The sequence below is a fragment of the Phocoena phocoena genome, chromosome 2 (genome assembly GCF_963924675.1).
Source record: "Phocoena phocoena chromosome 2, mPhoPho1.1, whole genome shotgun sequence".
Taxonomy (NCBI): Eukaryota; Metazoa; Chordata; class Mammalia; order Artiodactyla; family Phocoenidae; genus Phocoena; species Phocoena phocoena.
In genome coordinates this window covers 2,636,412-2,648,902 of record NC_089220.1, presented here as the reverse complement: position 1 = coordinate 2,648,902, position 12,491 = coordinate 2,636,412, and the positions used below count along the sequence as shown (strand labels likewise).

The 12,491-nt window shown below is 42.5% G+C and overlaps 1 protein-coding gene across 1 annotated transcript in view; it reads left to right on the top strand.

Annotated features, from left to right (window-relative positions):
- The first annotated feature begins 416 nt into the window (after positions 1-416).
- TECPR2 (tectonin beta-propeller repeat containing 2) overlaps positions 417-12,491 on the top strand; it is a 76,602-nt gene continuing 64,527 nt past the window's right edge. The window contains exons 1-4 of the mRNA XM_065871905.1: positions 417-635; positions 7,532-7,660; positions 8,030-8,161; positions 12,262-12,419. Of these exons, the coding sequence (XP_065727977.1) occupies positions 417-635; positions 7,532-7,660; positions 8,030-8,161; positions 12,262-12,419 (638 nt within the window). The remainder of the gene's footprint in view (positions 636-7,531; positions 7,661-8,029; positions 8,162-12,261; positions 12,420-12,491) is intronic.

Sequence of the window (12,491 nt, the reverse complement as noted above, 5' to 3'; positions counted from 1 at the left end):
AGATTAGCACCTAATCACATCTGGTTTTATGTCTCTTCACAGTTTCTTTTGCCTCCCTAACTAGATCATAAGCTACTTGAGATTAAGAACTGTTTTTAATATTTTTTCCACCCCTTCCCCTCCATAGCATTTATCACAATATAAATTACAGGGGCCAGCACATATTGAAGTGAGTTTTGAATTAAAATGCTCAAAAGTGATCTTAATGGCACTTGGTTACTTTCTCTGTTTAATTCAGCTCTGACTATAATTCATACCCACCTGAAAGTTCCTCGTTCCCACTATTATACCTGACTTCTCTTTGCATGACTAGATGTTGAAAGCATTATAATGCCTTGTTCTTCAGCCCCCAGGTTTCCCTAGATGCCAGTTAAAATTCCTGTCCTGCTTGAAGATCATCTGTGGAAACGTTGGCCATGGCATCCGTATCAGAGTCTGTCACATTCAGAGAGTTCTGCCCTTTGTACTATCTCCTCAATGCCATTCCCACAAAGATCCAGAAGGGGTTCCGCTCCATAGTGGTCTACCTCACGGCCCTGGACGCCAACGGGGACTACATTGCCGTGGGCAGTAGCATTGGCATGCTCTACCTGTACTGCCGGCACTTGAATCAGATGAAGAAGTACAACTTTGAGGTGAGTCTTGCTTGTCCTCACCTGAGCATGTGTGAGCCCAGGCTAATGTTTAACATGCTTGTGAGTTCCAGGATGGGGTAATTTACTTCTGATTTGCTAGAATATGGCCTGAGTGCCCTTCCCAAACAATACTTTATGACCTTTTTTTTTTTTTTTTTGCGGTACGCGGGCCTCTCACTGCCGTGGCCTCTCCCTTTGTGGAGCACAGGCTCCGGACGCGCAGGCTCAGCGGCCATGGCTCACGGGCCCAGCCGCTCCGCGGCATGTGGGATCTTCCCAGACCGGGTCACGACCTCGTGTCCCCTGCGTCGGCAGGTGGACTCTCAACCACTGCGCCACCAGGGAAGCCCCGACCATTTTTAATTGAGGTGGAGTACAGCTAAAAATGTTGATGTTTTAACTTTTTTTCCTGCCTCCAAAAATCCAGTTACTTTAAAAGAGAACATTATAGTGTTTAACACTTAATAGAAAACTTTGAAAGTAGCCATGTTTTTCTAAGTGTTCTGTTTTGTTTTCTTGTTTTTGGCTGCACCATGCGATATACAGGATCTTAGTTCATCGACCAGGGATCGAACCTGGTCCCCCTACAGTGGGAGCATGGACTCTTAGCCACTGGACCACCAGGGAAGTCCCTCCAAGTGTTTTCTAAGTGTTTTGTTTTTCAAAATACCTTACCTGACTTACTCAAATAATCACTAGCTATTCTGGTGAAATTATTGTGAGAAAAGGATCAGGATCAACTTTGGCTAGCTGCCAGAACACGTACATCTTAACTGAGGTCACTTCTGTAGAACACTGCAACTGGGGTCCTGACCGACCTCTGTTCTGTGTTGGTTGGCTCAGGCATCTCTGTGTATTGTAGTTACTGGGGAGGTGGACCGAATTCACCCGCTGAGTTGGTATCTGTGATTTATGAGTGCTCAGGTTTTGTGAGAGACTCAAGGGTGACTGAGTTGTGGCTCCTGCCTCACAGCCTCATGGGGTTCTGCTCTGCCTGTGGTTAGTAGACTTTTACAGCCTAAGACAAGGCTTTTGTGTTTAAGAGAAGTATTTACAAATATCTATATTTTAATCAATATTCAACCTAAAGTTTAACTTAAAAAGTTAGTTTTTGTTAAGCCTCTATACTCAATTTAAAATAACACAAATGGTTAGCATGTATATAGCACTTACTATGTGCCAGGCATTATTGTGAACCTTTACATATATTAACTCATTTCATCCTCACAAGACTCTGTGAGGTAGATGATGTTTTCTCATCCCCATTTACCAGGGCGACAACTGAGGTACAGAGAGGTCGAGTGACTTGTGAGGTGGTTAGGAAGTGGTGGCACCGTTGTCTGAACTTGGGCAGACTGGCTCTAGAGTTTACATTTGTATTTTTTGTATGAAAATGAAAACTATTGCTATTTCTTTTCTTTATTTAATAGCTCATGGATTTGACTGCTCAAATTCCCCAGACGTTTAAAACCATTACATAGTTAATCTTTAAAACTATGGTTATGGATAATATATCAGATCTCTCAAATACTTCAGCACTTAACAAAAAAGACTTATGAATCCAGCAGTGAACCCCTAACAGGATAGACCAAAGAAACCCATGCCCAGACATATCCTAATCAGACTTCTAAAAACTAAAGACAAAGAGGAATCTTAAAAGTAGCCGGAGAATGACACGTTACCTGTAAGGGACAATGCTTTGAATTCCCGAAAATTTCTCATCAGGAACTGTGGAGGATAGAAGACAGTGGTACAACATTTATAAAGTGTTGAAAGAAAATAATGGTCAGCTCAGAATTTTTACCCAAGAAAAATATCTATTAGGAAAGAAGGTGAGATAAAAATATTCTCAGATGAAGGAAAACTAGGGGGATTCATTGCCAGCAGACCTGCTCTAAGTAATTGTTTCAGGAAGTTCTTTAGGCAAACGAGAAATGATACCAGAAGGAAACTTGGAACATCAGTAATGAAGGAAGAATAATAGTAAATACAGTAGACTGTTTCTCTCCTCTTGAGTTCTTTAAAATATACTTGACAGCAAAAATTATAACACTGATCGAGTTTTCAGTGTGTATACATGTAGTAATATATAAGATAGCTATAACGTAAGAGGGGAGAGTAAGGGACCTATATGGTAGTAAGGTTTCTACATTCTTTTTTAAAATATATATATAATTTAATTTATTTATTTATTGATGGTTGTGTTGGGTCTTCATTGCTGTGCACGGGCTTTATCTAGTTGCAGTGAGCGGGGGCTACTCTTCGTTGTGGTGCGTGGGCTTCTCATCGCCGTGGCTTCTCTTGTTGTGGAGCATGGGCTCTAGGTGCATAGGCTTCAGTAGTTGTGGCACGTGGGCTCAGTAGTTGTGGCTTGCGGGCTCTAGAGCACAGACTCAGTAGTTGTGGCTCACGGGCCTAGTTGCTCTGCGGCATATGGGATCTTCCCAGACCGGGGTTCGAACCCGTGTTCCTTGCATTAGCAGACAGATTCTCAACCACTGCGCCACCAGGGAAGCCCATCTGTCATATTTTTTATCTCTCCTTTGCCGCACAGAGCTGTCGTCTGGTTCAGTAATTTTCTTTCATCTGTGACTGGGCTGCTGTTTAGTCTACCCCTGAGATTTTACATTCTTTGGATTCTTTTTCATTTCTGTTATTTCTGATAATAGTTTGGTCTTATGTTTCAACTTCTTTTTACATTTCTTTAACATTTTTAAGCATATTTCTTTTTCATTACTGAAGCATAGTTGATTTATAATGTTTCAGGTGTATAGCAAAGTGATTCAGTTATATATTCTTTTTCAGATTCTTTTCCATCATGGGTTATTACAATATTGAATATAGTTCCCTGTGTTATACAGTAGGTCTTTGTTGTTTATTTTATGTATAGTAGTGTGTATCTGTTAATTCCCAATCTTTCCCTCCCCATAAGCATATTTCTTTTATGTTCTGGGTCTCCTCACTCTACATGAAATGCTTGAGTCAGGATGAGGAGTTGTCCAATTCTGTTATTGCTTTCTTTAGTTGATTTTTCTTGAGGGGACCTATTTCCCTGTGGTCTTGTCTAATTGTGAGGTATGTGGCTGATCCTAATATGTGGGAGTGCTGAGGGGCCTGGGTTGAGACTGTTCCACAGATGGGGTTGATGGTCACTCTGCCAGCCGCCTTGGAGTGCTACAAACACGGAAGCGTGTCAGGTGAAGTGCCTGGCATGAAGGTTCTTTTCAGTGGGAAGGGAGAATAAATTCAAACTCTGGTGCTGGATGCGACAGCTTTGTGATTACAGAATCTTTTTTATTCACTCCAGTCAATGCCTGAGATAAGACAAAGGTCCTTGTCAGCTTCATTTCCCAGCAAATTGATTTTTCCCTAGTTTACACTTTCACTGAGAGTTAGGTCTTCAGGGATTCTGGTTTTAGCAGGGGATGTCAGTTCCAGCTCCCCACGTCACCTGGCCTGAAGCCTTGTCCTCATTAACCGTCCTCACCTCAGAACATCAAGGGTCTAGGTGTTGGCCAGATTGCCCTATGTAGCCTGTAGCTTCAGGGCTGGCTTCTGTTCTAGTTTGACAGCATTCTTTTTGTTTTCGGCTCTTGTAGATTTTCTTTACTTTTCTAGAGATCAGCTATGCGTTTAAAAGAATGTTTTATGTATCTTATTCAACATTTCTAGGTGTCTGGAGAGGAATGCTTTTTCAGAGTAGCTAGAGTGTTATACTGTGAGAAGTTGAAACTTCATATTTTGTTTCTGTCTGAAGTATAGTTAGATATTGATAATCTGATTCTTCGGATGTTTTGGTTCTTAAGTCAAGAACCAAATCTATTTAATAATCATATTAAATAACCTTAAGTCAAGTTTAGTGCATTGGTTTATTAAAAAGCACGTGTACAAGCATTGCATATAGACATTCAGGCTTCCAGCCCATCTGAGCAATGATTTTGAAACCATTCATTCAGGAAAATTACACAACCGTTTTGATTTTGTGCTATGACGTGGCAAGATCTCCAATAAGTGATTTTGATTCCTGTTGTAGTAGCGGTTTTTATAATTACAAATTCCCAGGGAAAATATTCTCTTTTTAACATTCTGTTGCCATGTCAGATGATACACATCTAAAGCATGTTATGTTACTTTCTTCTCTCAAAGCAGAGGTGGAACCATCACTCACATTCCTGCACTCCTTTCATTCTCCTTCTTTCCCACAGCCGACCACACCTTCCATCTCCACGGCCATGGATCTGCTCAGAAGGCATAGGGCAGCGAGGCAGAGCAGGGCCTCTGTAGGGTCACACTTGGGTGTGAGTCCTGACTATTGATTCTCTCTAGCTTTGTGACCTGAGACAAATCGCTTCACCTTTGTAAAATGAGGATAACTCCAGCACCTGCCCTCTTGGTGGTTTGAGGACCCCAGGAGATAATGCCTGTGAAGCGCTGAACAGGTTGCCCAGCACAGGACACGCGCGACTGACAGAGCGTCCTTTACAGAGAGAGTCAATGTGCTCTGTTCATCACTGCCGCCCTCCTTCTGACCGGGTCTTCATACTCTTCTTTCCTCGTCAGGGTTTACTGCCCTTGCACCTGTTCAGTTTGCCACTTCCCTTGACTGGGCGCATACTACCTCCACCTGAACTATCACAGGAGGCTCCCAGCTGGTCCTCCTGCCTGCCTGGTCCCACGCCTTCCTCCTTCCATCCTGTTCCTAATGGGGTTACCAGAAACACCTCTGACTGATGCACCTGCAAAAGCAGGCATCTTCAAGGGTCCCCCTTTTCCTTCCTGTAGCTTAAGATCCAGGTCCCTTACCCTGTATCACGACGTGGCACCAAGTGTATTTATAGCCCATGAGCATACGCTGCAAGCTGTAAAGTGGCAGGTGAAAGTGAGCTCAGTCGCTGCCACCCCCACTCGTGGGGGGCAGCTCTTCATGTGCACGTCTCATTGCTACAGCTCAGCTGTGAGAGGGCGGGCCTGCGCCCTACTGTGTATTACCACAGCAGCTGACTCAGTACCCTGAATGCAGAGATTGATTACCATCTAAATTACTGCATCAGGGATCAAAATGGCTTATGGAAGATCTTGCCATATGTCTTAGCGAGGTCGAAATGGTTGTGTAATTTTTCTGAATGAGTGGTTTCAAAATGAAAAATGATCATTCAGATGCTCTGGAAGCCCGAATATCTGTATTCAGTGCTTGACATGTGCTTGTTAATAAACCAATGTATTAAGCTTGAGTTAGTGTTATTTAATGTGATTATTGATATGAGAACCAAAACACGCCAGGAATCAGTTTATAAAGCACTCTCAAATGTATTGTCTCACTGATCCTCAAGCAAGCCTGTGTGGCAGGTACACACCATGGACTATAGTCGGTGGATGACTTGTCCACGTTGAGAGAGAAGAAAGGAGAGCTTGCGTCTGGGATAGCTCTTCTGACTCCAGACTCCAGTTTTGAGGGGAACTACCTCTCCTATCCGAGTTCCTTAGTACTCTCTTGATAAGAGCTCAGTGTATTCATACTTGATTGAACAGTATTTCCTTTTTCATAAATGCAGTTTAAAAATTTTGTCATTTCAGGGACTTCTTTGGTGGTCCAGTGGTTAAGACTCTGCACTTCCAGTGCAGGGGATACAGGTTCAAATCCTGGTTGGGGAACTAAGATCCCACATGCTGTGTGGCACAGCCAGAAAATAACACAAAAACAATTGTCATTTCAAAGATAAAAAACCTAGAAAGAAAAAGAGATTAATTATCTTTCTGAATTGTATACATTTTCAATCAGGAATATATATAGGCTGCAGTCCAGTGAGGTTTTCCATTCCATTGGTAGGTAACGTTTCATAGTCTGAAAGCTGGCCTGGTGACAGGCCCATTTGTTTTGGTTTTTTGTTTGTTTTTTTTAACATCTTTATTGGAGTATAATTGCTTTACAACTTTGTGTTAGTTTCTGCTGTATAACAAAGTGAATCAGCTATGTGTACACATATATCCCCATATCCCCTCCCTCTTGCGTCTCCCTCCCACCCTCCCTATCCCACCCCTCTAGAGGAACACAAGGCACCGAGCTGATCTGCCTGTGCTATGCGGCTGCTTCCTACTAGCTATCTATTTTACATTTGGTAGTGTATATATGTCCATGCCACTTCGTCCCAGCTTACCCTTCCCCCTCCCTGTGTCCTCAAGTCCATTCTCTACGTCTGCGTCTTTATTCCTGTCCTGCCCCTAGGTTCTTCAGAACCTTTTTTTTTTTTTAGATTCCATACATATGTGTTAGCATATGGTATTTGTTTTTCTCTTTCTCACTTACTTCACTCTGCATGACAGACTCAAGGTTCATCTACCTCACTACAGATAACTCAATTTCGTTTATTTTTATGGCTGAGTAATATTCCATTGTATATACGTGCCGCATCTTGTTTGCATCTTTTTTTTAATTTGTTTATTTTTGGCTGCATTGGGTCTTTGCTGTGCTCTGGCTTTCTCTGGTTGTGGCGAGCAAGGGTTGCTCTTCATTGCGGTGCGCGGGCTTCTCATTGTGGTGGCTTCTCTTGTTGTGGAACATGGGCTCTAGGCGCATGGGCTTCAGTAGTTGTGGCATATGGGCTCAGTAGTTGTGGCTCACAGGCTCAGTAGTTGTGGCGCATGGGCTTAGTTGCTCTGCGGCATGTGGGATCTTCCCGGACCAGAGCTTGAACCCGTGTCCCCTGCACTGGCAGGCGGATTCTTAACCACTGCGCCACCAGGGAAGCCCGTGCCACGTCTTCTTTATCCATTCATCTATTGATGGACATTTAGGTTGCTTCCATGTCCTGGCTATTGTAAATAGTGCTGCAATGAACATTGTGGTACATGACTCTTTGAATTATGGCCCATTTGTTTTTGAATGTTTCCTCTTTCAGGGGAAAACGGAATCCATCACGGTGGTGAAACTGCTGAGCTGTTTTGATGACCTGGTGGCTGCAGGCACAGCCTCTGGGAGGGTTGCAGTCTTTCAACTTGTATCCTCGTTGCCAGGAAGAAATAGACAGGTAAGTACTAATCATTTTAGCATTTCTTAACTTCTTGGCAAATTCCTCATGTCTTTTAAAATGAGGAGTCCTCATCTGCCAAGAAAATACTTGCTCAGAAAAGCCTCACTCTGTGCTCTTTATAATCAGATGACATTTTTGTTCTTGGTAGGACACTTGGCAAAAAGCATTTATGGGTAATTTTGCTTAATATTCTCTGGCTCTTCTCTGTCAGTTTTAAAGGTGGACCCTTGTGCAGGTTTTTGCATGGAAACAACTTGGGAACACCAGCTTTTCCATAAACAGGAGGGATTGCGTACCACCTTGTTCACATCTCACAGTGTTTATCCTTGTCTTTTTCTTGTGTGTATTTTCATCGTTTATTCATAGCTTCGGAGATTTGACGTCACTGGTATTCACAAGAATAGCATAACAGCTCTGGCTTGGAGCCCCAATGGGATGAAATTGTTCTCTGGAGATGACAAAGGGAAAATTGTCTATTCTTCTCTGGATCTAGATCAGGTAAAATTATTTTCAGAAATATTGGTTGTCTTATATTTGGAGAAGTTGGTCAACTTGAATTTTTGATTATTGTCCCTTTTTAAAAATTTTATTTATTTATTTTTTGTCTGCCGTGCCAGTTGGCTTGTGGAATCTCAGTTCCCCAACCAGGGATTGAACCCAGGCCACAGCAGTGAAAGTGTGGAATCCTAACCTCTAGGGCACCAGGAACTCCCCATTGTCCCTTTCTAATCTCAACTGTTGTTTGTAACATTTTCTTTCAAGGGCTTTTCTAATGCTTTATAAGCTTCTACTTCTGTATCTAAAGAATTGGCCTTTGTTTCTTCTGGAACATACACTTTTTTTATTGTCCTGTTTTCTATTGCTACCAGTTAGAAAAGTGGCCACTATCAAACGTATTTCCTTGGAGAGTTTGTAGGAGGATGTGAAGCGTTTCACAGTTATGACTATTGTCGACTGAAAAAAAAAAAAAAAGCACAACCTAAAAGTCGAGAATTTTTATTCCACAGACTTACTGAGGACTTAAGCCCGACAGGCAGTCTCTCACATGACTCTGAGGGACTGCTCCAAAGTGATAAGGGAAGAGCCAGGATATATAGGAGTTTTGCACAAACCAGGTAGTTGAACATCAAGATTTCTGCTAATTAAAGAAAAAACAAACATCTCAAGTTAATGACTTTAGCGCTTTTCTATGTATGGGAAGATGCCAGAGTCTGGGCTCACTGAAATCATTCCTTTGATATACACCTTAACTGTCTAGGGCCAGTAAGTATCCTGTTCTTTTCCGTCTTGAACCCCTTCAGCTGCACTGTTGGGGGAGGCTGCAGTGGCTGATAGCTGCAACATCCTTTGTTCATCTGTATGGCGGGCAGCATTCTTTGTCCACACTGTGGACAGAGGTCAGTGCTTCCAGTGGGTGGTGAGCTCACCCCCAGCCAAGCTCTGGTTGTGTGGGATAGAGTGGTGGGAAAGGAGGAGGGTTGGTGGCAGCAGGGAACCTAGCCCCACCCTCGTATTTGTCATTTTATTTAAGCCTCACGACAGAGCCCTAAGCTGTGTGTGCTGATCTTCAGTCAGTAGATAAGAAACCCAGGCTCCAAGGGATCCAGTCATGAGCTGATGCCTGGCAGAGCTCAACTTCAAACCTAGGGTGTGCTCCCATCGCGCGTGTGGCTTTATGCCTGCCTGTGCTTTGTTTTGTCATACCTCTGCTCAGTTAGAATGAACCCCTTGGTGGCACGGTCCTTTCGTTTTCTTATTTGTAGCCATCATTCCTAGTGCGTCTAGGAATTCAGCAATTACTAGCTGGATGACTTTTAGTCCCTCTGATCCAAGACTGACCTGTCTTCTACGAATATGCTCTAGCAGTAGTTCTCAAACATTTTTGTCCCAAGACCCCTTTACACTTTACACTCTTAAAAAGAGGATTCCAAAGAGGTTTTGTTTGTATGGGTTTTATATCTACTGAGTGTACTATGTTAGAAATTAAAACTGAGAAATTAAAAAATTTTTATTAATTTTATTTTGAAATAATGAACTTATTATATGTTAACATAAATAACATACTTTTGTGAAAATAACTATTTTCAAAACTACTGCTGAGAATTCCCTGGTGGTCCAGTGGTTAGGACTCTGCACTCTTACTACCGAGGGCCTGGGTTCAGTCCCTCGTTGGGGAACTAAGATCCCACAAGCCGTACAGCGCGGCTGAAAAAAAAACAAAGCAAAACAAAACTTCTACTGCTGTTTGCAAGAGTAGCATGGGTTTACATTTTTGCAAATCTCTTTAATGTCTGCCTTAATAGAAGACAGCTGGATTCTGCATTTAGTCTGTCAGAATACATTGTTTTGGTTAGAGTATGTAAAGAAAATCTGGCCTCACACAGACATGTAGTGGTAAACAGGAGGAGTATTTTAATAGCCCTTCCAGAGAATTGTGGACATTCTTTAGCTACATCCCCAAATTGACTAATGGTAGTTTCTTTAAAGGTTGGTTACAACATGGAATCTGAAAGCATATAGATGAATTTTTCTCACTCTGTTACAGTGAAATCTATTGGTCTGTCTTGCACTTAGGATGGCTCCTTGACCCACGTGTGATTTTGTAACATCTTGCATTGATCACTTGGAAAATACTGACCTACTGAGTGATGCACATCTTCCAAATGTTGAAACATTTAATTATATAATATCAAAGAAAGCACCTTTGTTAATATTGCCATCATTCTGATGAGAAAAGTCTTTAGCTGTTGGGAATCTGTCAGGTTCACAAGGGTGGATACAAGTTTTCAAATTCTAATCTTCACTTGTAAACTTGCATTTTGTTATCAGCAACAAATACTGTCACTTATTTTCCCTGAATTGACAGGCTTACTTTGTTCTTTCTGAGAAAATGCCTGCCAAATACCCAAGTTTGAATAATTATAGTATTTCAAGTAAAAATGTATTTTGTGAAAAAAAGCAGCTGGTTGAGCTCACAGCTCATACAACCGCACAAGTGCTTCCTCCTTGAGAGAACCGAAGTCCTTCAGCATCAGCGGAGGGCTGCGTGCGTGCCCTGTTTTGTCACACAGAATACAAAGATAGGCGTACGCAAGGGTCAAGATGAGATGGAATTATCATTTCCCTGCGTCAAAGACCTTCTGAAGTGAAATTCATGTTTTTGCTACAAGTGCACAGTGGCTAAGGGCACCGTGGCAGCTACCGGATTTTGGTGCCCTGCTCATCTTGGGCCCGTTTGAGCTTTCAGTAGCTCTACCAACCATCAGTACAAACCACAGCTTGGTGGAAAAGGCAGATAAAACCTAGTATTATAATGAGAATGGTTTTGATCTCGCCTAGGGACCCTCAGGGACTGTGGACCACACTTTGAGAACTGCTACTCTCCAGGAAAACATTTTGTTAAGGTTTTAAGGGTCCCCATATTTGTACTTGCCTGCTGTCACTCCCCCAGCCTGAGTTGCACAGAGGGGACCCTGCTCATGCGTGATGTCAGGAAATGGAGAGAAAAATCACATGCAGAAAGCACTGTCCTTAGCATGCTGATCATTTTTTTCCCAGCTTTATTGAGGTTCTGATCATTGTTTTTTGGAGACACAGGTATTTCATGAGATTTGCAAAAAAGACGTGTGTTTTTGCACAATACGGTACAATAAATTTAATTCCATTACAAGCTAAGTCAAAAATTGAAAAGCTACAGTCTGCATAACGGCAAAGGTGGGAGGGAAATCTGGCTTGATGTCCTTGATGTTTGCGGGGTAGTGGGGATTTCCCTGTCTTGATTGTGCTGGTGGTTACATAACTGAATGCACTGGTCAAAATGCATAGAATTGTATATCTAAAAAGAGTGAATTTTACTGTATGTAAATCTTGCCAATGGATCTGATTGCTGCTCCCTCTTTCCCTGCAAAGGTCTGTCACATTGCATCAGTATTTCTAAACAATTAAAGAAACGGGTTCAGGAGAAGAGTGGCTTATAGCAGCAGATATTTGACACCAAGAAATATAGTTTGTGTTAGCAGTAAAATGCCTTCTAGAACTTTACTTTGTTCTTCAATATGCTTATTACCATTTTAATTTCTTTCTAACCTGTTTCTTCTGACCCTTTCAGTAGGCAAGGATATAATGTCCCCACGATTGCTTTGAACCCTTTGTGGAGGAGGAGTGCGATATGGACTTTGACCGTTGTCACAGTAACATTATAGAAAGCTCCACTGTGTTCTGTTGGAATTAATAATACACATGGTGCAACATATTTCTGCTGAATCGTTATGGATTCTTCTTTGAACCGTGTACTGAGAACATTTTTTAAAAATTATACAGAATTTGTAAATGTTTCTTGGCCAACTTGATGTAGCCTGATATAGATGGTAACCCTGACTGTTTTCTCATTAGTGAGGACTTTTGCAAATAATTTCATTGCAGTGGGTTGACATTGAATCCGGTGAGAATTAAAGCATTCGTTTTAAGGTAGACATTGACCAAAGTCAATGTCAGGCACAGGAGGGACGTGGGCCAGTCCTCTCAGACTGACGTGGGGTCACTGTAGCCTGCTGCGCTGCGTGCCTCACCTGTGAGCCTCACCTGGCATCTCTCCGCAGGGCATCTGTCACTCCCACCTGGTACTGGAGGAGCCGGCTTCCATCGTGCAACTGGACTACAGCCAGAAGGTGCTGCTGGTCTCGACTTTACAGAGAAGTCTGCTTTTCTACACCGAGGAGAAGTCTGTCAGGCAAATTGGAACACAGCCAAGGAAAAGGTGAGCATCACTGGTGTCGAGGCTCGTGGTGACGCGGCTCCAGGCAGGTCCCCAGCCTGCCCGCCACATGTG